This window comes from Phycomyces blakesleeanus (assembly GCF_001638985.1).
Source record: "Phycomyces blakesleeanus NRRL 1555(-) unplaced genomic scaffold PHYBLscaffold_3, whole genome shotgun sequence".
In the NCBI taxonomy this organism is placed as follows: Eukaryota; Fungi; Mucoromycota; class Mucoromycetes; order Mucorales; family Phycomycetaceae; genus Phycomyces; species Phycomyces blakesleeanus.
Genome location: NW_017265136.1, coordinates 2,820,491 through 2,847,148, shown reverse-complemented (window position 1 = coordinate 2,847,148; position 26,658 = coordinate 2,820,491). Strand labels below are relative to the sequence as shown.

At 33.9% G+C, this 26,658-nt stretch overlaps 9 protein-coding genes across 9 annotated transcripts; 5 read left to right on the top strand and 4 right to left on the bottom strand.

The window, feature by feature from the left end:
* Positions 1-138: 138 nt before the first annotated feature.
* Positions 139-1,424, top strand: PHYBLDRAFT_62247 (hypothetical protein; the record flags this gene model as incomplete). Its single annotated transcript, XM_018440941.1, has 6 exons — positions 139-188; positions 496-541; positions 617-653; positions 1,010-1,148; positions 1,232-1,325; positions 1,389-1,424. 6 exons carry the CDS (start codon positions 139-141, stop codon positions 1,422-1,424), a joined length of 402 nt encoding a protein of 133 aa, XP_018297024.1.
* A 1,131-nt stretch (positions 1,425-2,555) lies between these two features.
* PHYBLDRAFT_141040 (hypothetical protein) lies at positions 2,556-3,650 on the bottom strand (the record flags this gene model as incomplete). Its single annotated transcript, XM_018430513.1, has 5 exons — positions 2,556-2,610; positions 2,694-2,752; positions 2,973-3,094; positions 3,199-3,267; positions 3,518-3,650. The coding sequence occupies 5 exons, from the start codon at positions 3,648-3,650 to the stop codon at positions 2,556-2,558; spliced, it is 438 nt and encodes a 145-aa protein (XP_018297023.1).
* Positions 3,651-4,411: 761 nt separating this feature from the next.
* Positions 4,412-4,875, bottom strand: PHYBLDRAFT_141039 (hypothetical protein; the record flags this gene model as incomplete). The annotated part of the gene is made up of 2 exons (XM_018430512.1): positions 4,412-4,642; positions 4,807-4,875. The coding sequence occupies 2 exons, from the start codon at positions 4,873-4,875 to the stop codon at positions 4,412-4,414; spliced, it is 300 nt and encodes a 99-aa protein (XP_018297022.1).
* A 1,539-nt stretch (positions 4,876-6,414) lies between these two features.
* On the top strand, positions 6,415-8,766 carry PHYBLDRAFT_141038 (hypothetical protein; the record flags this gene model as incomplete). Its single annotated transcript, XM_018430511.1, has 3 exons — positions 6,415-6,524; positions 6,631-7,175; positions 8,489-8,766. The coding sequence occupies 3 exons, from the start codon at positions 6,415-6,417 to the stop codon at positions 8,764-8,766; spliced, it is 933 nt and encodes a 310-aa protein (XP_018297021.1).
* Positions 8,767-11,540: 2,774 nt separating this feature from the next.
* PHYBLDRAFT_131008 (hypothetical protein) lies at positions 11,541-14,812 on the top strand. Its single transcript, XM_018429397.1, has 12 exons — positions 11,541-11,565; positions 11,724-11,784; positions 11,896-12,093; positions 12,194-12,205; positions 12,393-12,574; positions 12,775-12,881; positions 13,030-13,123; positions 13,217-13,340; positions 13,482-13,576; positions 13,759-13,997; positions 14,145-14,274; positions 14,519-14,812. The coding sequence occupies exons 1-12, from the start codon at positions 11,563-11,565 to the stop codon at positions 14,669-14,671; spliced, it is 1,398 nt and encodes a 465-aa protein (XP_018297020.1). The 5' UTR covers positions 11,541-11,562; the 3' UTR covers positions 14,672-14,812.
* Positions 14,813-15,030: 218 nt separating this feature from the next.
* On the bottom strand, positions 15,031-16,225 carry PHYBLDRAFT_141036 (hypothetical protein; the record flags this gene model as incomplete). The annotated part of the gene is made up of 6 exons (XM_018430510.1): positions 15,031-15,389; positions 15,468-15,557; positions 15,637-15,727; positions 15,811-15,863; positions 15,930-15,983; positions 16,093-16,225. The coding sequence occupies 6 exons, from the start codon at positions 16,223-16,225 to the stop codon at positions 15,031-15,033; spliced, it is 780 nt and encodes a 259-aa protein (XP_018297019.1).
* Positions 16,226-19,449: 3,224 nt separating this feature from the next.
* On the top strand, positions 19,450-20,839 carry PHYBLDRAFT_179771 (hypothetical protein; the record flags this gene model as incomplete). The annotated part of the gene is made up of 4 exons (XM_018438205.1): positions 19,450-19,741; positions 20,517-20,572; positions 20,628-20,643; positions 20,787-20,839. Exons 1-4 carry the CDS (start codon positions 19,540-19,542, stop codon positions 20,837-20,839), a joined length of 327 nt encoding a protein of 108 aa, XP_018297018.1. The 5' UTR covers positions 19,450-19,539.
* A 3,038-nt stretch (positions 20,840-23,877) lies between these two features.
* On the top strand, positions 23,878-24,399 carry PHYBLDRAFT_141034 (hypothetical protein; the record flags this gene model as incomplete). The annotated part of the gene is made up of 1 exon (XM_018430509.1): positions 23,878-24,399. The coding sequence occupies one exon, from the start codon at positions 23,878-23,880 to the stop codon at positions 24,397-24,399; it is 522 nt and encodes a 173-aa protein (XP_018297017.1).
* A 643-nt stretch (positions 24,400-25,042) lies between these two features.
* On the bottom strand, positions 25,043-26,431 carry PHYBLDRAFT_76957 (hypothetical protein; the record flags this gene model as incomplete). Its single annotated transcript, XM_018443206.1, has 1 exon — positions 25,043-26,431. The coding sequence occupies one exon, from the start codon at positions 26,429-26,431 to the stop codon at positions 25,268-25,270; it is 1,164 nt and encodes a 387-aa protein (XP_018297016.1). The 3' UTR covers positions 25,043-25,267.
* Between the last annotated feature and the right edge of the window lie 227 nt (positions 26,432-26,658).

The following is a 26,658-nucleotide window of genomic DNA, read 5'->3' as shown; positions in this document are numbered from 1 at the left end:
ATGATTTATCATTTTTCTTTTTTGATCCAGTGAGAGGATGACCTGTGGATCCTTATGATGAGAGCCACTGAAGAGTTTATGTTAAAAATAAAGTACCAAAAAAAATTGTGTTTTTCAAAGCTAATTTTAGGTGTAGACATGACCATGCTTAACACCACTAACAACCACAGCATATTTAACTCATGTATGTAATACCATTGTTTGTGATACCTTTAGAGGTAGAACAAAGACAGAATTCTGCTTGTGTGTGTGTGTGTGTGTGTCTTGCTTATAATTAATAATCAATTACTGTGAAAGTAAGTAAGTAAGTAAGAGAGGAAAAAAAAAAGGTAGAATGCTTAACTTGGAGATGTTTAAGTATTGCCTTTGGTAACCTATTTATTTAGTAGTACTCCTCCTTGGGAAATTAATGGGGGATTGTGCTCAAGTATATTTTGTAAACTTTGAAGGGCTTTGACATAAACTATGATTGCATGCTACCTCTTTCCATTACAGGATTATCCTTAACGAGATTCTATATGTTTCTCGTTTCCTAAATCAGGTAGAAAACACACACATATATATATGAAACTTTTGCGGGATATCCTCTGAAATATTCTCGTATATTCTATCCAAGTCCTATACCGTACTTTCGCTCTCAATTGGTCACTTTTGTAAGTATTGTTATTTGGCCACATTCTTAAAAGTAATATATAAAAAAGCCTCTATTATTCTTGAGGGGGAACGTTACGAACATGTTAAAGAAACCAAATTGAATAATCAGACGTCCCATCACTCGAGATTACCTTTTTTTTAGGAGTGCGGGCCATACTTTGATATTTGTTAAATATTTAAAAAAATATAAAACGCTAATCCGACGGGGTAGAAATTTTCAAGTGGGATACAACATTTATATCTAACTGGGCTAATTCATGAAAATACAGTACCTGCCAGGGGTTTGGTTTCTTTCTCTAATCCTTCAGGGAAAAACAGCGTGTCCTAAAATTAATACAATATATCCAATTAATAGCCGGTTGCGCCCAACATCTAGGCTTGGCCATAAAAAATACTATATCAATAGCCAGTTATGCAGAAGACTATAAGGAGTTTTTGTCATTAAAGTGCAACGCAATCTTGTTGGATATTTTACTATTTACTGGCCTTCTTACGTGTGTCATTTCTTTCTCTTTCTTTCACATATTATATTTATACTATCAGAAATTAGCCCAATGTTTGTTATTAAAAAATGCAGAACCAGTATGAAAGCAGCGCATGAGGCTACCAATTGGTCCCACCAGAAGCAAAGGCTAAAGAGCCCACCCTTTTCGAGGCAAAAGCTAAAAAAGGTAAAATGACATAAAAAATAAGAGATTATACACCTCTGTTTACCCCTCCCTCCAAATATATAGAGTCGTCATGCAAAGATCCTTTCAGAATGGGTATAACCTGTGGTCTGGGAGAATTAAAATATTGTCTGCTTAGGATTAGCGTTTTGTGACTCACCAGTTGGATATTTTTACGATGCCTTTATTATCTCATGTTCTACATTACCACGACAAAAGAAGCAAAAGAACTTATCGCTAAACAAAAAAAAATATAAAGATAAATACTTCAGCGCTCGATGATATTGAAAAAAAGTAGTATTGAGTGACATTTAGCTTTGTCTGTTATTGTTAAATAGATTTATCTTTTGCAGTAGCTGAATAAGAGCAGCACGTGAAATGTAAAGTGTTTATTGAATAACACTAATTAAAATTTTACGATTTATTAACGACAGTCTAAAACCGAGACCAGTCACCACCAGCAACATTGGGAAAAAGAGAAAGGTTTGACACTAGGTTATTCATACCATACCTATCATAAGCGTATTTGTTCCTTTTTGTTAGGTCATTGCAACAAGTAATCTTGATACAAAGTATTTAAATCACTTTAAAGATATAAACAAGGGCAATAAAGCCAAATACTCTGATACGTAGGTATATGTGTATTGGTATTTTTATTGCAATCCTTATGCCTATGCCTATGCCTATACTTATCTATTTTTTTTAAAAAAAAATGTTCTAAGCATGACAAAAACTCACGTTCTTGGCATGACGGATCAGAGCAAAGGCTCACAAGCCAATATGTTTTCAGATGATTTAAAGCTATATCTAAAAAAACGCTTACAGCACTCCTCCTCCCAAGTCTACTATCTCATGCGTCAATTTAATTGAAATGGTTGAGAAAAAATAATAAAATTAATTCATTAGATTCGGTCAAGACCGTTTTTGAATTGCTTCTACACTTTTAAAAATATATTTGGTTTTTTTTGTTACTTCTATTAAAAAAAGTGGAAGAACAATGCAAGAACAGGCTAAATCACTCCTACTGTAAATCTGCTTCGATCCTAAAGATAACTAACTTGATATTCCCAAAAAAGAGAGTTTTTTTACAGCCCCACATGTGAAAAGCTCTTAGATTCGTTAATTTTTTTGGGGCTTACAAGCAACAAAGAAGACTAATAAACATTTACAAATATCTCCTGGAGATAAATTTATACAAAAATTACCTTCAAGCCGCAAAACGTAAAATTTTACTCAGAACAAATCTTCATAATCAAGTTTTGGTTCTATTTGTTCGAGTAAGTCTTCTCTAATAGTGGAATATGATTTCACTGGGGCGATACAATGTCAACAAGAGTAAAAAAAAACGAAAATATTGAAATTAAGATTGACCTTCGAATCTTGGCAACAAGGAAGGGGAAGAAAAGGTGACAGTTCGTGCCATGGTTTAGCTGTCAAAAGAAGAGGATGACGATGCAAATGATGAAGATAATGATGAAGAAGATCTAGCTTGTTTTCGATCACAAAATGGTAAGCCTCTATGTGTATATTCTCTTAGACTTCATGTTGCGTTAACCGTGTAACATTTTTGTACTCTTCCTTGCCAGCTTTAATGTCTTTTTATATATCTTGTTTCGTTTCACTATAAGCAGGCTTTAATTGTTGTTTTACCTTTTCAACCTCTTTAACATCCGTGTAAGTCCTATCAATAGTAGTGGCAGTCTGATCCAGATTCTCCATTTTACTAGTTGTATTATGTTCAGATTCAGTTTGTTTCGGACTTAGCTTTCCCTCTATTTTTTTTGTAACGATCATTTTGTGAGTTTTCTATTAAAGACAGAAGTAGTGTCTCTCTCTTGCTCGTAAACATAACTTTTAGCCTAAGCAATTTCCTTACTCAAGTCAAGCGACTTTAGGTAGGAGGACAGGCCTTTGTTTTGTGCTCTAGCAGAAGAAAATTTGTTTTCTAAAAAATAGTTTCATGACAATATTGTATAAAGCTTCATTATTCTTTATTTTATCTTAATCAGCTTGGTGCACAGGTTAAAACCAATTTGGTGCAAAAATGGAATGCACCAAGTGCACCAAAAAAAAATTATAGACATTTTCGCCCTAAACAATTGTCGAATCTTGATTGCGAATATCTACAGAATCATTGCAAGCCACTAAGCAGTGCTTTATTGCAAACACCCGAGGTCCTTGAGATTAAAGTTTACTCTTTACAACTGACAAAAACTGCTCAATAGGATTAAGCTCAGGAAAATACGGTGGAAGATAGACACACCCATAGACTCTACGCTCGATAGAAAGTTGAATATCTTCATACTTGTGGATTGGGGCATTGTCCATTATCACATAATAGCCTTTGAACTCGCAATATATATTCATCACATCCAATGTACTGGAAACACAGTTGAATTAATTCCCAGTTACAGTCCCCCCTCGTCAAAGCTAATCATAAATACTTTTCTGCAAGTCACAAATATTAAAAAAGATTAATTTATTTTATATATGATAGATTTACTCCATACTTCTTTACCTACTATCTCTTATATAAACTTAATTAAAGTAAAAAATGATTGCTGAATCGGTTTGTCTAATAAAAAATATGTCTTTCTTAATCAATTTCTCAAAAAATAATACATTAACTTTTTTTTACAATATTTCTTCATTTTTTGGAAATTGCTTTCTTTATTGGCTGAATATGCTGTGACTTGCAGAAAAGTATTTACGATTAGCATTATCCGTCCCCCCTTTGCATTCTTCTTTGGATAGGACCGCCTACTGAGTAGTTTTTTTTTGGAAGCTAGTATAATTTTTGGGAGTTTGAATTTTACATAGATCGTACCACCAGGAGATATGGTAGCAAAGATGGTCGTCGTTTAGGCTCTTGTGTTCGGTACGGTTACGATAGCTCGAGTTCCTTTTAGAAACCAGGTGTAATTGCGTTTTAGGTTGCCATGAGAAGCTGCCTTGTCAATGAAGATTTAGTCACTCAAAAAATTCATGTCAGTTTCTTGTTAACGAGTAATCCATGTGTACCTTTCTTCAATGTTCTCGGGACTGTTTCGCTGTATTGAATAAAAGTAAGTTCTTTTGAGTGTGAACTGTCATTTATTGGTGAGGAAGTCGTGAAACAAAGATTTTTCGATTTCGGGACCCATAAACTGGGTATTCAACTTCTCCATCATTTCCTCCAAGACAATATCTGGTTTTGCATCTACTATGACAACCACAAGATTCTTGTATTCCTCGCAAAGTTTAGGCGGCTTTATGGCCGAACTGCTACTCAAACGGCTGACAATTTTCCTGTGAGATAAGTTCTCGTCGTTATTCAAGATCTCCACGCATTTTTAAGCTAGTTCTGACTAGTGCTGGGAGGAATATTGACCATTTTGCAAGCACAGACACTAAATTGCTTCTCATACACCTAATAAAAAAAACTTCTCCTTATCCTCTTTTTATATGACCGATGACTTACTTTTTTAACCTATTCCTTTTTGACGATTCTCTCATCTTCCGAGCTTTCAAGTGTTTTTCCCTTAACTTGATTTTCTGGAGGTTTCAGTTCCATGTATTATTTGAGATTTGTAATGTTGTATAGTAAGTATTGTTCATTGTCCACTTCCATATCAAGAACAGCTACTGGAATCCCCTCTTCATAATAAATATTTCCACCTCAATCTTCGTAAAGAAATTAATCTATGTTTAATATTGAATAGTTGTTTGTTTTTCTTATAAAAAAGATTCAGGAGAAAGGAAATTGAAAAATGCGCCAATTTATTCGATTATTTTTGTACCAAATTGATTTTAAGCTGTGGACCAAACCGATTTTTATTGGTACACCAAATTTATTTTTGCTGGTTCACCAAATCAATCTTCATTTTTGCACCAATAATTTCCGAAAAGAGTGTAAAAGCCTTTACTTCAAAAATAATAGAGACCTTTCTTTATCATTTTTACAAAAGTGATCAATTGAATTTCGAAAAATTGACCAAGCTTTCTAAAAAATCTGACCAATTGAGAGCGAAAGTACGGTATAGGACTTGGATAGAATATACGAGAATATTTCAGAGGATATCCCGCAAAAGTTTCATATATATATGTGTGTGTTTTCTACCTGATTTAGGAAACGAGAAACATATAGAATCTCGTTAAGGATAATCCTGTAATGGAAAGAGGTAGCATGCAATCATAGTTTATGTCAAAGCCCTTCAAAGTTTACAAAATATACTTGAGCACAATCCCCCATTAATTTCCCAAGGAGGAGTACTACTAAATAAATAGGTTACCAAAGGCAATACTTAAACATCTCCAAGTTAAGCATTCTACCTTTTTTTTTTCCTCTCTTACTTACTTACTTACTTTCACAGTAATTGATTATTAATTATAAGCAAGACACACACACACACACACACAAGCAGAATTCTGTCTTTGTTCTACCTCTAAAGGTATCACAAACAATGGTATTACATACATGAGTTAAATATGCTGTGGTTGTTAGTGGTGTTAAGCATGGTCATGTCTACACCTAAAATTAGCTTTGAAAAACACAATTTTTTTTGGTACTTTATTTTTAACATAAACTCTTCAGTGGCTCTCATCATAAGGATCCACAGGTCATCCTCTCACTGGATCAAAAAAGAAAAATGATAAATCATCGCAGTAAATTTTGAGTAATTTTTGTTAGAGATCCTAGCAAGCCCAATAAATATTGAAAAAGGTAATGTAAGGTTGTATTTCTAATCTTCCATTCTGTAGTTATATTCACTTTTATCCTCCTCCTCCTTCTTCTTCTTTACTATTATTATTAACATTATTTTAGCTTACCGCTATTGGTACTTCTTTCCTGTATTTTTATAGCACAATTTTTTTTTCTTTTGTATATAAATATATTAATAATGATTGCTCAGTCTGAAATCATATAATCCCTCATAAAAATAATAATCTTGTATCAAACTTTCCTATTAAGTAACTTATTTATTACTCTTGGGTCATCCGTACCTATATTACTTTTTTATATTTCTTCACAGCTGGTTGATTGTTGCCATATAAATACAGTGCATATCTTTTCATAACACAATTAGCTCTTTAATCTTACTTGATCCACACAATGGTTTATACAAGAATCACAGGCTTCTTCTCTCCTAAGAGCATTTATCCACTAGCAGCACCATCCAGCTCAGAGAAAGAATGGATCTTTACACTCTGGACAAGCACAACGTACTTATCAATCCGTAACCAACTCATCCCTCCCTTCTCCACAAAAAAAAATACATATATTGATCTTAATCCTAAAAAAAAAACGCCTTTGTTTACAAATCAATAGTCCTCCAAGACCAATATTATGTAAAATGCCACACTCTTGCTACATGAGCCTCAAAATGGAACCAATATTCAGAGACAGTATATACGATATCAGTGTTTGGGGCTACATCCTGAAATACGGTAGCGACAGATGTTTGGAGAGCCGTACTTTGGGTACAAATACCTTGGTACTGATGACCGTATACACCGAACTTAAGCCCAAGCGCTGTATGCTAACGGCCATGTTATTGATCATGCGAAATCCAATGCCCACAATCCACTGTGTCGAACGAGTACCCGATAGGAAGACATTGACCGTAATTGTCACCGTCAAGGTTGCTGTGCGTATATCAAAGGAATCCAATCCAAGATCAGTGTCTTCAACACCTGTTATGATATATGTCATTCTTTCGGCACCAGAAAACAAAATGACACCTTCCCCTTCCTCCTTGCTACCACCAGCACTTCTGCCATTACCATCACTGCAAACACCCAGATTCACACATTTACCAATCATAAAATCAGCAACAAAACCTTCGGCACTATTTACACTATGGCCTGTTACTCGTAAAACTACCAAAGAATACCAATTTAAAAGAAAATCGCATATATATTCAAACAATACTGGCTCAAGAGTAATCATTAAAATTCAAGAGAATGACTAGTATTTGTTATGAGCATAGCAAAAATAAGAAGAGCAAGAAGAGAATATCAATTAGTTCAGTGCTGGTCTACTATGTCTATTGTTAAAGCCTAGCTATATATATGTGTGTGTGTGCGTGTGTGTTTGTATGTGTAGATGTGTATAATTTTTTACAAATAAATAAAAGAAAAGAAAATCAATTCATATTGACTTGATATACTAGGTCATAAATAAGGTGCTGCTAGTTATTGCTTTCCAAATAATATTGCTTTGCGATAATGTCAAAGGAGACAGCTCGAAGCTCTGCTTTAAAAGATAAAGCTATCACTGTAGTAAATGGCAGACATTACAACTCCGCGACCGTAGGAATTATACGGTCCCGTATATCTTATACGAATCCGTATAATTTCTACGGTCGCGGAGGTGTAATGTCTGCCAATAGAATATTGGCTTTTAGTAAATTAAAAGTATTTACAGCGAATACTATTTATTGGAGTTAAAATTACTTTTTATCTAATCCAATAAAATCGTTTAAAGTAGCAAAATTATACCATTCTTAGGTACATTTTTCTCTTTTTATAACAAATTTAGATAGTACAATTCGTTAGATTTCAGAGCATTTTTGCATATAATCCAATCAAATGTTCTAAATATAGCAAATCTATACCTTTTTTTAGATATCTCTATTCTTATAATTGGTTCAAATACACGGTTTTATATTGGAATTTTATAGTTTTTATTGATCAAAATAATACAAGTTGAATATAAAGAAGTATGGAAAGAAGAAGTACTAAATTTAATGATATTTAGTAGCAGTTTAAGCTATAAAGTTACTAAATAATATACATATATCTATTTTTATGTGATACTTTTTACATTTTTTTATCTAAAAAAAAAAGGCTATTCTCTAAGTACTATGATATTGATGAAGATATGTATATTGCTTAATTAATTCTTTTTATCAAAGAGTATAAACCTGCTTTGTGTTAACATTGTCATGTCTGATTCCTACTTTTGAAAAACAAGAAGACAGATTCCTTGCAATTCTCTAAATCTACCGAGATTTCTATTGAGCATGCGAGCAATCTTGACAACCAAATTGTACTTGATGCATATATTTTTCTGTCAATTCTTCTCAGATTGCTTTCTTTTGTCAACTTTGCTGATTCGTATTTTATTAATACTAGCCTTCATAGTTATTAAGTGTGTTCCTTTTAGAGACATTTAATAATTTTAGACCAGGTGAAAAAAATAGAAACAAGTCCTTTTAGATGTACCAATCTAAATTGTTTGGAGAACATGGACGGGTCAGAGGTTATGCATCGTTTATGGAATCGGGATCTTGCTGCTGTCCTGAACTTCCGGCATATGCTTAACAATCTGAGATATGATGGGACTATACATGTAAGGTTCACCCGCGTCATTCGGATTAGACGTATCAGAAGACAAGCAGAAGAAGATCTCCAGGAGGGTCGTCGTTTTAGACAAAGACTGACTAGACTTCAAAGAAGATGAAAAAATTTCGTCCTGGTTACCGCTTAGGACCTACCCAAGCTACCGCTGGTAAGCCATTAGATTTGAATAACTTGGTATTTAGTTTTGTAATGGGTTGAAAAAGCTAAGAAAAAGATGTTTTGCTTTGACTGCAAAAAAACATGGTGGAGTAGAAATTGGTGCTTAATTAAAACTAACTACAAGACACTTTAAACCCTGGAAAACTTGCAACAATTCACTAAAATCGCCTATTTTTTTTCTATAGGGTATGAACTTTAAACGCACATTTCTGATTCAAAATTACACAGGCTTTTGCTTTTTTCTTTTTTGTTCTTATTTTTTTTAAGCCAGAGCTTATTTTTTTCAGAGCTTACTAGAGCTCAACATTATATATAGCACAAAACAAAGTTAAAATTACATAATTTTTTTTAAAAAGAAAAAGAAAAAAAAACATACGCGTACATACACACACACCAAAGGGCAACACTATGTGAAATCCAACTATTTAATTTTCACTTGCCGACCTTTTTTGCTACTTTACTTGTAGCACATAGAAAAATAGACCGTTTAGTAAATGTTTTTTCTAAAGTACGCTTTTAATTCCGAAGTGAAAAAAATTTACTTTTTTGATTATACGACATTAGGAGAAACAATATATTGAAACACCGTCGCATTTTTTTTTGTGTAGGAGAATTGCTAGCCTCACAAAAATGCCACGCTCCCAGGTGTTTTTAAATTACTAAAAACAGCTTAGATCGTTTGAGTTCAAAAAATGTCCTGTAATCTACCAAAAAGACTGGGCATTTGAAATTTAAATTAATTATTTTACTTTACTTTACTTTACTTTTTTTGCTTTTTTACAAGTTTTCAATTAGTCTTTAACTTTTTATTATTATTTGATAGCAAGTGATTGATCCTCTTATTCCAAGTTATAATTTTATTTAAATATTATACTGCATTGCAATTAAAGTACTCGTGATTGATTTTGGATTAGTATATCAATATTAGAAAAAATAGATACTGTGAGAGTGTTATTTATTAATGAAAGTTAAAATAATATTCGAGATGCTCGGAACTAATTTTTGGTTAGTATATTAATAGAAGGAAAAGTAGATACTGTGAGAGTGTTATTTATCAAAGATAGAATAATACGTTTATATATATCAATCGATAAAGACTTTCTTTTTCTTACTATTCAATTTGCCTCTCTTGATATTTGTACCTCCGCTGTGCCACGTCTGGTACTCAAAATCCACCCACACACACATAAATCTACCCAGGTACGCAAATCCACCCAGACACACACAAATCCACACACACACACAAATCCTCCCACACACGCATACATTCATTCGGACACACACACAAATTTTTTTTGTCATGAATTCATAGACCTATATAAAGAATAAATTAATAAATAATTAGCATACTTTTTGAAAGTAGAGCTCCCCGCCTCCCCTCAAGTTTTATTTAACTCTTCCCTATGAAAAGTTTAGTTACTATATATTACAATTAATGTATAAAAATGAGTCGAGCAGTTTATTGAATGGATAGTAGACTTTAAGTGATATGGTTGTAAAACGATAAGAATATTTACAGAGAATTTAAAGGCAGAGTCTAAATTACATTATTATATTCCAACTTTTTAACGATATAGATAAAGATAATAAAGCAAGCTGTAATGTTGAGGAGACTTGTGTATTTTCTAGTCTAATAATGTGATGTGAACCAGGTACGAAAGTCATATCAAGAGGGATAATTTTTGTCTTTGTCAGTGATGCAGTCATAACTGTGGCTCACATCGACTCCCCATTGCATAAGCCAGTGGACCTTTGCGTTAGCCAGCTAATAACCTATATATGTCATCTACTTTTATATTGCAAGATATATAATGAATGGGAAATGACCAAAAGGTGTGCCACTGTCAATGTGCGAGCGACAAACCAGATATTATAGCCTTGAACGTGTCTTATCACACTACATAACAATTATGGGTACTGAGGGTATGAAATTGCACACATTTTGAGCAGAGAACAGGTAATAGTCCAAGGGTTTGTAGACAGGCAGAGAGAAGTATGTTCAAGGGAAAACGATATTGCTTGCCAGAAAATAGAAGTGACAGTAGCTTATTGAGTAGCAAAATTGTGGAACAGATTGGAAATGAATTAAAAAGATGATTTTTTTGGGGGACTGAGGACAAATAGCTCTGAGCTTTTTACCATACATTAATGAATCATATATAAAAGCCTGTGCCAACCCGCTGCAGTATGTCAAGAAGGAATAGCAAATATAACTATAATTAATATTGATAGAGAGAGACAAGTATGGAAACTAGCAGTGACAAAAGGGATGTTTTGTGAAATAAAATCTGTTACAGACATATTAGAGTGAATAATATTGCAAAAATAATACAAATAAAGATATCATAGGTATAGAAACAACATAGGTAGTCAAACATCATGTGTTTTGTTTAGCTCAAGAATGTGCTGTAGCCATGAAGTAGCAAACATAACAGATGTAGGAAGATCCATAGTTGGTTGCAAGCATTGCATTGTAAATGAGTATTGATTACTGCTTTTTTTATATCATCATAATAAAAATAAAGGGGCATTCTCTGCCTCTTTCTCTGTCTCTTGCTCTTTCTTTTTCACTTTCGCTTTCGCTTTCACTATTGTCGACAATGTGACGCAACATGGGACTTGTTTTTTTTTCTTCTCAGCTTTTGACACCAATGCAAATTATTATTTTTTTCCTTTAATTTTTTTTCTTATTAATACCAATAAAAACCTTCCTAACAAGCATATTCATATATTCATAATGGTACATAGACTACACATTCTACGTAAAATGCGCTGCGCAATATCCACTATGGACTATATAGCCTCAATTAACATCGCATCTTTCAAAAGAAGAAGAAGAAATAAACATGCACAAGATTTATTCATTTCCTTTCTTTTTATTTTAACTTGTTTTTATAGGCCATGCCCATCACTGTTTCCTCTTCTGAAACCAAAGATCTATTGAGAATGGAACGTGTCGGTAAGTTCTCCTCTACCTCTTCTTTTCTCTTTCTGTCTTTTTTTAAATATATATATATATATAAAAAGTATCTTGTACTAAATAATAATATTTCTCTTTATTCCAATAAAGGCACCCATTCTCACATTCGTGGTCTCGGCCTCGATGATAAATACGAACCTCGTGCATCCTCCCAAGGAATGGTTGGTCAACTCAAAGCTCGTAAAGCAGCCGGAATTACGCTCGCCATGATCAAAGCTGGAAAGACTCCCGGTCGCGCTATTCTGATTGCTGGTCCTCCTTCAACCGGAAAAACCGCAATTGCAATGGGTAATTAAGAATAATACAAAAAAAACTAATTTCATATATACATGTATATATATATATATATTTACTTTGTTACTAACTACAAATGTTTGTTATGATGTAGCAATGGCTCAAGGTAATGCATACATAACATATACGACGAAAAGATGAGAGAGAGAGAAAAGAGAATGAGACGAAAAATACGATAAACGATATAGACGAAATACGATATATACAAGAAAAAACGAAAATATACTTTGTGTGTATATTATATATATATATATATGTATATAATTGACGCTGTGTGGATGTGGAAAAAATAGAGCTCGGCACAGACGTACCTTTCACTTCTCTGGCCGCATCAGAAATCTTCTCTCTTGAGATGTCAAAAACCGAGGCATTGACACAGGCATTCCGTAGATCTATTGGTGTGCGCATCAAAGAAGAGTCTGAGCTTATTGAGGGTGAAGTTGTGGAAATTCAGATTGACCGTTCTTTGACTGGTGTAAGTCCCTCTTTTTGATTTGTGGGGGTGTTTTTTTTTTGTTTCTGCCTGTCTGTCTCTGTGTGTATTAGTATATATTCATATATATATATATATATATATATATATGGATTTTAAAGAAAGGAAGAAAGAAATTAAGTAACTGATCTTCTTATAATCCTATTGCAATTGTTCTTTTCTCTTTTTTTAACTTTTAACAGGGATCCAAAACCGGAAAGTTGACCTTGAAGACTACCGATATGGAAACCATTTACGATCTTGGTACAAAGATGATCGAGTCTTTGGATAAGGAGAAGGTTATGGCTGGGTAAGTTTATTGATTCATTTTACTTTATTATATTATATTATTTAAAGAAAAGCAAAGGAAGGAAGAAGAAGAGATAAAAACGAGAAAGGGGAAATAAGGGGAGAACAACTTGAGCAGTAGAATTTATGTGGTACTGTAATTTATGTAGTGATGTTATTACTATTGATAAGGCGTCTGGACGCATTACCAAGTTGGGTAGATCATTCACCCGTGCAAGAGACTATGATGCCATGGGCTCTGATGTAAGTGGCAAAAGAAAAAGAAAAAGCTTAATACAAGGCAATATTACAATAAGGTAAAGTGTAGGCCAACAAATCTAACTTATTTCTTTGTAGACCAAGTTTGTACAGTGCCCCGAGGGAGAATTGCAGAAGCGCAAGGAGGTTGTTCACACTGTGTCGCTTCATGAAATTGATGTAATCAACAGCAGAACCCAGGGCTTCTTGGCACTCTTCTCAGGTAATCAAATTTCTTTGGTAGTTTGTGTTTTATGTCTGTGCGTAAAATAGTGGAAAGAAGGGATATATATATATATAAAGGGGGTTGGATGTTTATCTGTATGTAATTGTATATGTATATTGATAAACTTCAAATTTCAAGGTGATACTGGAGAGATTAAACAGGAAGTCAGAGACCAGATCAACAGCAAGGTTGCTGAGTGGAGAGAGGAAGGAAAGGCCGATATTGTACCTGGTGTAAGTCAAAAGATAAAGAGAGAGAGAAAAGATGGTTATATATATTAGCTTGGAGTAAATTTGGAGGGAAAATGGTGATAAGTTTAGCATACATATAATAGTCTTTCATAGAACCAAAAGAAAAATACTAATAGTGATTACTTCTTCTTTTTTTGGGTTTGATTTGATTTGACTTGATTTAGGTTCTTTTCATTGATGAAGTTCACATGCTTGATATCGAATGCTTCTCATTCCTTAACAGAGCATTGGAAGACGACATGGCACCTATTGTGATTATGGCATCTAACCGCGGTGTCACCAACATTCGCGGCACAAAGTATAAAGCACCACACGGTATTCCTGCCGATCTCCGTGACCGATTGACAACCATCTCCACAAGTGCATACGAAGAAAAAGACATTCGCCAAATCTTAAATATTAGGTACTATGGGAGATATCTTTTTGTTTTTGTTAATTAATCGGGTGGTGATGTGTTTATGTTATCCTCAAGTGTTTAGGGAGATTAACACATCTAACTACTTCCTTGGTTATTTACTTACATATACGTATATATTTTATTTTATTTTAGATGTGTGGAAGAAGATGTAGAAATGTCCGATGATGCAAAGGATGTTTTGACTAGAATTGGTGTCGAGACATCCCTTCGTTACTCTATTCACCTTATCACAGCTGCCAACCTTGTTTCACGAAAGAGAAAGGTAATTAATCATACAATGAATAATAGTAATAATATTGGACATTTGTAACAAACAAGAAAAGGAAATATGAAACGAATGAGAAAGAGGGAGAAAAAGGCTTTGCGTGTAGTGTAGTGTAGTGCAGGGGATAGAGAAAAGGAAGAGGAGGAAGAGGAGGGAGAGGAGAGTGTGGGTCAAATAGTGGATAGTGAATACTTGATATTTGATATTGACTATATATTTTGTTCTTTATATTCTTTTTTAGGCAACGATAGTCGATGTTCAAGACATTAAGCGCGTATACTCCCTCTTCTTAGACGAAAAGAGATCTGTTCAGTACATGAAGGATTATGAAGACCAGTACATGTACAATGACCAGAGTGAGAAGGTCGTTGAGGGCACTCCTATGGAGATGTAAATCTTTTTATTATTATTTTATTTTCCCTTTCCTTTTGTTCTTTATCTTTAAATATATACTATATATACTATATATATATCTTATATTTATATTCTTATTTTTGCTCTGCATCAATAAAAATCAAGTCTTCATTACACACGCACATACACATAAAGAAGAATGAAGATAGAAGAGCTCTATTTTTATTTCTATTATAGCAATAATAAACTATAGCTTAAAATATAGAGGGGTAATGGTAATAGTGATAAATATATGATTCTGTATACAAATTTATCTTTTTTTTTCATATTTTTCTCTCTTCTGGATAATTGTTCGTATAGTAAGGTATTTTTATAATCTATCGTAGTCTATATTGTATCTTAGAGGAACAACATCCCCACAGTCAAGGATACCAGGAGACCTGTGAAATTAGCCAAGGCAGACAAGGCAGAGGCACTAGACACGTTGCTGGCAGTGTGAGCAGAGTCTCCAGATGTTTGAGAACTTTGGGCCTTAGATGTTATGGTAGTGGTTGCTTGGACATTAGAAGCAGAAGGTGCTGTCTGAGAACCGGGCATGATAGACATATTGCTCGTGTTTTCTGACACTACTCCACCGACCGAAGGAACAGCAGCAGCAGCAGAAATAGCAGCATCACCAACAGCACTAACAACACTGACTGAGGCTACTGTTTGTTCTTCGTCTACTAATTTACCGATACCCCATGGGATATTCTGACCTATAATTATTTTGTGTTTTTAGACATATATATATGTGTGTGTGTATAACGAATATGAATATTAATAAAGCGGCTAACCATCAGGCTGAAGGGTATTCTCTGGTTTTTGTTGGATATTGTCTGGCCCAACGATTGCAAACCGTGTTGTCCATGCTGCTTCGTCTTTGTCTATGGAATATATATATATAAAGATATTAATTAGCCAATCAGTAAACCAAAAGAGAGAGAGAAAGGATGTCTTGACTACCATTTGTGAACATCAGGAAATAGATATTGGCATGAGGCTCTACATCTGGAACTACCCATTTGTATGACATACTGTCAACACCACTCATATTCTGTGTTATTTTTTTTTAAAAAAAAAGCAACATTATTGGTCGTGAATACATAGAACGTGTAGATCAAAATATGTGTTTCATACAGAGGCAATGGTATCCAGAACGATCTGATCATCATTATCTCCAGTCATAAGATCTACAAATCGACAATAGAATATATGTATTTGTTGTATATTGCATATGTATGTAGTCTCTTATTTACCAATTCTAAAGTCTGTCCATGCTTGACTGATCGAAGGCTTGATATTGTCCTCCTCTTTTTTAACAGAAAAAAGGAGAGTACATAGATGGGTATGAATTAGCGAGTAAATAGGAATTGTTGAGGGTAGAATGCACAGATCACTTTTTATTGTTGACATTATTACCCCAGATAATTTCATATTCTTTGCCTGCCTGCCAGACAGTACCAGGCTCGGGAACAGACGGAGCAAGAGATGCATTTGTAACAACACAGAATGCAAGTAGAGCAGCGCCAATTGAGTACTTTGATGGAAACATACAAGCAGTAAAATAGAAATAAAAATATTATATATCTATATGTGTGTGTGTGTGTGCGTGTGTGTGTGTATGTGTTGTGTATGTGTTTGTATGTCAATAAAGTGCTTGTACGTAGATATACTTTTTTTTCTTATTAATTTTATACCTTTTTGGTTTTGGTTTTCAAAAAAAGAAAAAAAAAAGAAAAAGAAAAGGCATTGTTCTAATTATTATATAGTAGTAATAATTATTAGTAAAATTTTTATTTAGATCACTAAAGCATTCCCTCTCTGGCTGGATTCCTAAACTAAAAATGTCAAGCATGTCTGCTGGTTTTGATTTCCTAATTTTGTTGCAATTTTCTGTTGCTATGACAATCGAGAACATGTCTTCAAAAACAAAAACGAAAAAAGGACCTGTAGGTTCCTTGACGCAATTTGATGTTTATTTGTTAACCTGTATTTCTTATTTTTATCTTGATAGGAATTGGTAACAAGTGCTTTTAAAGGAGACAAAAATGACTTGACTGACATGTTTATACTCAAAAGTATCAAATATCAAATAGAAATAACAAATTATTATTATTGGCTTTCAATAACTGTGCTTAGATTATACACTAGAACCGAATATTTGGATGACATATATATATATATATGGTTGTGTTTTGTCTCAATATCACAAATCTCACTTGTCACATTTACATTTATATCGATATACATATAATGGATATATTGTAAGAAATACAAGGTCTCCTTTTTATTATATTATATTATATTATACTATACTATAGTATACTATTCTAATTATTCTGGTACTGTTCTTCTACCCATCGGATAGTTGCGGAAGGGGTTGTTGAGGATCGTGCACCTGTATTGTGGGACAGATCTTGGCTCACTGCTATTATACCTACAAACACAAACATAGACACAGACACAGACACACAATTGGTTGTTAGGATCAAGACCAGCCGATTCACTTTTTTTTTGCTGTACCTTATATCAAGAATATTGTTTATTTTCTGTACAAGGGCTCTTGTCTGTGTCTATGGCTATATTTTTTTTTGGGTCTTGTGTCTTGTGTCTTGTGTCTGATTGTGTAAGAAGAGAGACAGAAGAAAGGGGTTATAAGAGAAAGGAGTGGCGGGGCAGTGAGGGTGTTGATCTACAGACCTGGTTGTCAAAATGGCAATTGGGTCCCCTTCCCCTCTCTTTCTCTCTTTCTTATTATTTCTACATCCCTTCCCTCTCCCCCATTTTGCTTTTTTTTTATATAGTAATAATCAATGATTTCTTTTTTGCTCTCTTGTGTGCGTGTGGCTCTGTAACTAGGTGAGACAGAGCGGTTTATTTTATCCATGTGAGTTGCATGTGAGATTACAAAAAAAGTTTCTCTTTGTCTCTTTGTCTCGCTCTCTCTCTCTCTCTTTATTTTCTTAATAAATAAAAAAAAAAGAAATTCACTATTTGATTTCTAATGGTCCAGGGCCTTTATTTATCACAGTTATGAGGCAGTGATTTGAAATAATTGACTAATCATATTAATTAATAATGGTACAATATTATATTATATAATACATTTTTAATTATGGTGCATGGTTCTGAATTGTCTCGAGGTTGATGATAGTAATCAGATAATAATAGTAATAAAGTGAGGACTTGGTATTGTTCTAGTGCTTGCTACAAAGATTAGGATACTTAGTAATAATATGATATCAAGCAATATTCTTATTAACAGTAGCAGTAAAAGAAGGAATGCATTCCAGAGAGTATATAGAATGATACAAAAACTCTGCTGTCTATAGCTTAAACCTAAGATACAAACAAACAAACAAATAAGCAAAGCAATAAAGTAAATACTGCTGTCCATAATTAGCAAGGAAAAAGGAGAACGTTGCATGAGAGAAAGGATCTTTCTGGGCAATAGGATTTGTTTGTAACAGAATCAACAAATCAATCATAGGGAATATTAATGTATTTCTGCCAAACTTAGTAGATCAGTGAGAATTACATGCGCCCTGTAAAACACTCACACCCGAAGAAAACCAAAAATTAATAATAATATTTTTTTAAAAGAGCAAGAGACGGGAAATAATAGTATTCCAAAATGTATTCCCTTTTTCACAAGCCAAATGAAACCATTCACTTTTCAAATCAGTACACACACATACACACATCTTTACGAAACAAACAGTATATTTTTACTAAATAATATTAAAAAAAAACCACCTTATTTTGATAGTCACCCATATAGACAGACAGATAGTTATTTATTTATTTATTTAGGTAGGTAAACCTCATGAGATTACATAACCGATATGGCGGAAATATCTGTGATCCTTTGTCTAGTCAATTACACTGCATATTGTCATTTATTCATTTATTCATTTACCTATCCATCTACTTTTTTTTGTAAAGAATTCTTTGTAAAAGATGATGAACATTTTTGATATTTAAATATCACGCATAATCATTTGTCGTTAGTTGGTTTTTTTTTTGGTCTTGGTTGGAAGAAAGAGACTTGTTTTATGCTCTCTATTAAACGCAAGGGTTGGTGGCGTGATTATTTTATGAGACCCTGTTAGTTGAGATATGGGGGTCTTTTCTTTTTCTTTTTTTGATCCAAGTTTCTTGCTGTCTATCTTGATGTGTATTTATATACATATATATAAGTTTATGTGTGTATGTGTGTGTCTGTATTTGTCAGTTTCTGTATGTGGTTGTCAAGGTTACCCTTGTTCGATTGATGAGTAATTAAGGTATGTGATTGATTTAAAACCACATAACCTGGATTTTCATCACCATGACTGTTATTTTACATATATATATATTCAAGTAAAGACCCCTGCGCACGTACAGCAGTACCCAACATTGGTCCAATTTAGCTCGATTCAGTTCAATTCAATTCAATTCAATTCAATTCAACTCGATTTTACTGATATTTATTACCCTCATTCTCATACGCACATATACTGTTCCTCCGAAATTAGCCGGAGAAACGTCATGCGTGACTGGTGCTATATTGCATAAATTCATATCAACTCAGATAGGCTTTTTTTCTTTTTGGAAGATGGGGCGGGGGAAGTTCCGATCACACGCTCACCCCATTTTACTTTGACCAAAAAGAAACATACACATATACACCTCCTACTCAACACTTGCACAGAAAATTTGAAGACTTTCCTATAAAAACCCAGTCCAAATTTTTGTGTTTTTTTTTTTGGTTTTTGTTTTACAAAATAGTAATAAGAATTACAAGATATATATTCAAGCTATCAATCAATCGACTCGATTACCTCTTCTTCTTCTTATTCTTCTTATTTACTCATTTTCAACACCATGATTAGCTCTCGCGCAGCCTCTATTGTTCTCGTTCCTGTTGCCGCCGCAGCTGCTTATGCTACATACGTTCGTAACACTGTCCAGCCTTCGTTAGCCTATTCTTCTATCATGTCTCAAGGATCCAACCCATCTGCCCAGGAACAGTGGCGTAAAGTCAACAAAGGTCTCGGTCTTGTCGATGTTGGTCGCAGTTGTGGTGGTGTATAAACTAATGATAATGATAATTATTTGTTTTTATCATTATTATTAATTTTAAAGAAAAAAAAAGTCGTTGATTTGATACAAACCTTTCTCTCTTATATATACATATAACTCCCATGCCAAACAAAACCCTTTCTTTGTTCTTCTACTATTATTCTTACTACTCTACCAGTACTCTTCCATGCTTATTGAACATCATTATATTTTTTTGTATATTACCCTACCTTACCTTTAAAACTTTACACCAAACACCTCACGCTTAACGCTTAGCCCTTACCCTTTTTTTAACCCTTCCCTTTCCCACCTCATACTCTCTTTTCTTTCTTTCTATTAATTTTCGAGAAATATCATCTTACTTTCACTATCTATTGTCTCTTAATAAATCAAAAATCAAAATACACAAAATACACAAAGAAATTATAATAGTAACAGGTTTGAATTGAATACGTTTGTATGATTGGATAATATCGTGAGAGTCAAAAGGGTAGGATAGTTGAAAAGTGGTAGTGATAGTTACACATTTGGACCGGATCTTGTTACATTTTTTTTAAGAAAAAAAAAAAAAAGAAGCAACCCCCTCCACACACGACATGAGATGGGTCGTACACAAAAGGTAACCTGGAAACAGAAATTTACTCTTTTATAATTTTTTTTATTCTTTTTTAATATCTTTTTTTTTTTTTTTACTTTTATTTAATACACACACTCACACACGTACAAAAAGTACAAATGCACACAAGCACATGTGCCCACATGTATATATGTCTGGGTAGCCGTAGACACAAATGGCAATTTTAATGGCAATGTAGATGTAGATGTACATGTAAAGGTAAATGGATATGCTAATATTAAAATAAAAAAAAATAATTCAAAAATACATATAGTATTTATTCGAAAATGGTAAATTCTTTGCGAATAATACATGTATGTACATAAAAGGCATTATATATTGCACATTTGTTTTTGGAGGAACAAAGCGTAGATGCCTTTTTATTCAAATACATATATATATATATATATATATCCATAGTAATAATAATTAGAAGAAGAAATAGTAGATCATCAAGTACCTTGTGGTACCTCTGTGGACGTTTAATTTATCACTTGGTATCGGCTCAGTTGTGATGCCAAGCCAAGCATTTTACAAAACTTTGTATACAGTCTTATTCACATCCCCTCATTTCAAGGTGTACATACTAATCATTAATGGAGATATATGTAATATTTTATCATTAATTAATCAATCAACTTTTCAAAAGATCTCTACACAATACATACATACATACATACCTACGTTTGTGTGTATTACTGGGCAATTGATTGTAAGTAAGTGAGTAAATGGGAATTTATTATGTGGTGAGTTGACATCAAAAGTTTTGATCAGGCACAGTATTTAAGTAAAAAAAAGAAAAACACAATTCGCTAGACTTTATGAATCCTTTCAGTTTGAAATGAAAGCCACTATATACATATTACAATTAATATTGTGTCTCCTTGGAAACCAAAAACGCTTTCTTTATTTTCTCTGTCTATAGTTTCTTTGCTCAAGTTATGTTGATGGGCTAAGAGCACAAGGATATAACAATTATTAACATATCCCAATACTTGCTCACCGTCTCTGGACTCAATTGCTCATTAGCATATTAAATCAATTTCATCTTGATTTACTTGGTTCACTTGATTTCATCATAGACATCAATATTTAAATTCTTGAACCTTTTTTTACAGATTCTTTTACTTTTTTTTTGCGATCTATAAAATAAGGAGAAAGAAGTAGTAGAATATATATATAAAAATGGCGAATAAACGCTTTGTTTCATCATTGACCTCTATCGTTTCCGCCGAAACAAAGAAGGTGAGGCTCTTCCGACCACACTACTGTTTTTCAATTGGTCGATATACCAATTCACTCGTTATTTAGCCTTAATCAAGTTTGACAAATTCTTGTACTTCTCTGTCATGCAAACTAGGCTTCTTTTTGTTTTTGTTTTTTTGTTTGTTCGGTTTGTGTACGACAAGGCAATGTTTTGAAAATCGGGCCTCGTTTGACACATTTGAATATTTTATTGATTTAATTGATAGTATTTGTATAGGCATCAATTGATTGCAGAATATGTTAGCCAACGTTATCTTTTTTTTTATATATATTTTATTTTCAAGATGAATTATTTTATACGAGACTAATGATTTTTATCGTACGATTCTTTCTTGGTTATCTTTCTTTTTGACTTTACCGATTAATTCATCGTTATTGTTTTTAATGGGTGTACCAAAAGAACTCAAAAAAATAATAATAGTACCACGTTGCTTTGTGAATCTTCTTCTTGAATACTTTGCACACTAAATAGACTCATGTCAAAATAGAAAACAAAAGTATATTATCTTATTACCAGTACTAACCAAAGTCAAAATAAAAAAAAGAGCATTTAATAGAAAAAAATGTATACGAGGCTCTTGATAATGTACTTCTTCAACGTTTACAATATATAAGAAGAAAAGCAAATAATTGGTTTGTGGTAATAGCCACATACTTTGAATACAAGTACGATTATTTAAACTTGGACTTTATCATCTTCACTCTTAATACACAAACCTTTGGAAGAGCATATGTAGAACAGAATAGATAAATATGTAATCGCAAAATAAAAAGCATTAACCATAAATTCTTCTTCTACTATAGATATTTTGGGGTAAATACCGAGATGATAGTTTGACATCAAACACAAGGCCGACAAGCTTTGTTTCAGCCCTTAAAAATATATTAAATACAATACCCACAGGAATATTCTGTGTGTGTGTGTCTACGATGCGTGGGAGTATTTTTTTTGGTACGTTACAAGAATAGTTAGTAGATTTATTTTTAAAAAGAGAAAACTTTTTATATTAAAAAAAATCGAAGATATAATTTCCCCTCCTTTCATTAAACTCGTCAATCATTCTGCATCATAGTAGACTGTAGAAAAACAATAAAAGAAAAGGAAAAAGGAATTGAGTAAAGAAGAGGAAGAAGAAGTTTAGATATGTGTGTATGTATGTGTTATCAAGATAATTTAACTTTTAATACTTGTAATTCCTTGAGAATTCTTCTCGGATAGGAACTTTATTTATCATGAGTGGTCAATTACACAGTTTGATTCATTTTTGTTACTAATTGCCCTAGCTTCTCTGTGAGCATAATACACAATACACTTCTTTACTCGCGCCTTGTCTTTTTTTTTATCACTATTGATTTTATTTTACTATGATAAAGATTTCAAGCAACAGCCAAAAAGATACAGATAAAACTCGTTCGGTATTCCGCTATATACACCAAGCGGAGATTTTATAAAGAAAAAAGAAGAGAAAAGCGGGAGAACATGGCAACAAATAACTAATTGAACAAGCAAAATAAGCAAATCTTTGTGCGCACAAAATTAATAGAAACGAGATCAATTGTTGCAAAATATATAGAATTATCAAAGGCTGAATATGTCTGTAGCAAAGTAATTACCAAAAGCCCTTGTTTTTTTTTTTTTTTTTTTTTTTTACTAGATTGTTCCATGTCCCCATATTCAGGGTTGATTTTGTCAGTGAACCTGTCAACTGAAGGTGTTTCTTTTAATTCTACATATCAAAATGAACTAATTGTAGTTAAAAGGCTTTCTTTTTCTAATATAAAAAAAATCCCCTTGTCCAAACTATATTTTGTAGTATGTATTATTGATATATATATATATATATATATATATATATATATTGTAGGGGTCTCGTCTAGTTTTACTGGTTAGATTTCTATCTTTGGTTTCTGTTTCTTGTTGATTTTTGCATAAGAAAGCAATTCACACACTAACAGATTAATTGGGTTTGGTTTAGTGCGTTGGCTTGATTGCATGTCAAGCTACTGCTTGTTTTACCTAAATATAAACATACATACATTCATACATTCGTACTTTGTATAGATTTATAAATTTTCCCATGCAATTTGTTTGCATATAAAAAGCCGAGCAATTTTATTTTCTTTTATTGATTTCAAGACTATTTTACTCTTTTCTAAAAAATCTCTTTTTTATTCTCTCTTATACTTCTTATATTAAGTTTCAAACACACTACTCTTATTATTTTATTTCTCTTGTTTCTTTCCCATTTGATACAATTATGCCAGGACCAGGAACTTTATTTACTTTAGGAGCCGTAGGTGTTGCAGGAGCAACCATGTACGCTCGCCGTAATTCGGGTACTGAGCAGAACAGCAGCACACGAGGCCCTGCTCCTCCCCAGCTGTCTTCCCTGACAAGCTCATCAACCACAGGCCCGTCAGCAAGAGCAGTCCGGGCCGAAAGAAAGGCAGCCGGCCCAAGCAGTGCAACTACAACCACGGCCTTTAATCTCAAGAGTGGACTCAAGACAGGCGAGGCAACAATTAATGGTGCAGCCGCAACAGCTGGAACAAGAGCCGCCGCAAGGGCAGAAGCAAGGGCAGCCCAATTGGCCGATGATAGCAGTGAATGGGAAGGACAGATCAGTCCTCATGTCATGGCTCGTCGTGGCTCACGCGGCACCTCGAATGATCTCTGGGACTCTGACAAACAGGCCGAGCACCATTGGCGTCGTGATTATGGAATCAATTTTGGTCACAATTCTCATCCCAAATTCCCTTTTAACCATTCTCAAAAATAAGTAGAGATATTTTCTTCTCACACTCTCACACTTGAGATTCTATTAAATATATATATATGTATGTATGTATGAAAAATGTAAATAAATAAATAAAAGGTTATCAAACTTTGTTACTATTCAATGTCAATAATGTCAATGTCGATGTCTGTTTCAAAAATTACATATTTGATTTGATTTGATGATTTTCTTCTATTATATATGCATGTACATATACATTATTATTGGTTTTGAACCAAGGCAAGATAAAGATTACAAAGAGAAATGTAAATATGTCTATATATGTCTAATTATATATCTATATATTGACCGTGCCATGAAATACTGATAAGAGATACATACATACACCCAAATATAGATATAGATATATTGATAGACAACACAGTACAAGGGCAAGATAAAAGGGTTGTTGAAATATCTTTTCTTATTTATTAGTAATTTTGGTTCTGCCCTACATTTCACCATCCGTCGTACTGTGAATTGAGTTGGTGCAAGTCCAAACAAACAATACAAGAAGACAAGAAGGTTCTAGGTTCAGGATTCTTTATAGATTAGATTTCTTTCTGGACTTTATCAATTTCACTATAATACGGTCCAAGTTCATATTATCAAACACACACGCACACACACTCATAACTATATATATATATATATATATATTTATTTATTATAATTATAATTATAATATGAGGTCTATTGGTGGACTTGTGATTACATGGTGTGAGAATAAAATAAAGAGGTTACAAAAAGAAAGAAAGGTGTAGTTGCCTATATACATATATCAAAGAGAAAAATAAAATACTAATACTAATACTAATAATAATAATAGAAAGGAAAGATTGGCGGATAGTAAAGTATAAGACTGTCTTATTTAGGAAGCGTACCGAACAGCCGTTGGTTGTTGATGTTGTACTTCATAGAATTTACTGTCCACAAAAGACCTCGGACGAATTGCCGCTTGATGATTATTATCAACATCAATCATAGTATAGCTCTTGTCTTCATCTTGGTCTTCATTCTGGTCTTCATCTTCGGTCACAATGCAATTGGAATCCTCAAATGGGTTGACATACTCTAGATTTGCAATCGCCTGACTGTCTATCACGGCCTGGTGTAGTCTCTGTGATAACTGGCTCTCATTGGGACCCAATTCAATCTTTGGCTCAAATGCACCGTGCAACCCAACTCGCATTCCATGGAATACATACATCGCGTCTCGTTCAGTCGGCCCCAGTTTAGACTCACTCTTCAAACAATGTTCCAGAGTCTGTCTGGCTCGGGAAACAAGATAATCCACATCTTCCTCACCCGACAGCTGACTCTGCTGTTGTTGAGCCTTTTCTGCTTCAAATGCATCCTCAAGTAAAGTTCGGCGCCGGCGTTGGCGTTGGCGGTGACGTTTGGCATTACAAAGTGCATATCTGACCGCAAAGTGAGCTTCCATTCCTCCACTCCGATGCAAGTCTTGACCATCGCCCTGTTGGGCCAATTCAGTCTCGAGCCGGCTCAGCAGATCAAGGCGGTCTTCGCAGGTGGCAGGTAGGACAAAGAGGATGTAGTTGAATGTGTAAAGTCTATAGGTAATCAATCTCCAGAGTGCGTCATTATGATTATTGTCAGTGCTTGAATTCAAGAGCGGCAGTAAGGTTTGCTTTAGACGGGCGGCCATAAAAAAGGCTCTGTTCTGGCATCGCTTGTCGGTGAAAAAGAAGGCATCAAATACATCACTAAACCGCCCACTTTGGGCCTCTTTTGAGATCACTCGCAAAGTCTCGGCAAAGCTGTTCGAAGTCGGGCTACTGGCGGTGCGAAGACGAGGGTTTGGTCTGTGGGCAGCTTCTGAAATGTTATCTTTAGGGCTCCTTGGACCTCTAGATAAGCTTGGGTTTCTGGATGTGTGGCTTCTTGGACTTGGACTTGTGTTTGAACTTGTGGATGCAGAGGTCGAGACTGAAGGCCTGGGAGGTGACGGGTGCCGTTTGAACGTCGGGAGTTTGACTGATCGAACACGGGAGAATGGAGCAAAGGTTGGCATACAAAAATAAGATACAATACAATATAATACAATAGATGTAGAGAAGGGCAAAAGAAAGAAGAAAGAAATAAAAAAAAAAGAAAATAAAGAAATAGGGTAAAGATTGGGTAGGAGAGAAAGGAGTGTAAGAAAAAGTGGTCTGGATAACTTTACCCACCAAATAAAGACACAGCTCGAAATCCCAGCCACGTTCCTTGTGTGCTCATCCGGAAATAGAATCCAGTGTG

Bases quoted from the DNA above. Each gene is read 5' to 3' on its own strand.
- PHYBLDRAFT_131008 (XM_018429397.1), top strand. The intron at 11,785-11,895 runs GTAAGTTCTCCT...ATTCCAATAAAG, and splicing joins ATTGAGAATGGAACGTGTCG to GCACCCATTCTCACATTCGT. The intron at 12,882-13,029 runs GTAAGTTTATTG...TAATTTATGTAG, and splicing joins AAGGAGAAGGTTATGGCTGG to TGATGTTATTACTATTGATA.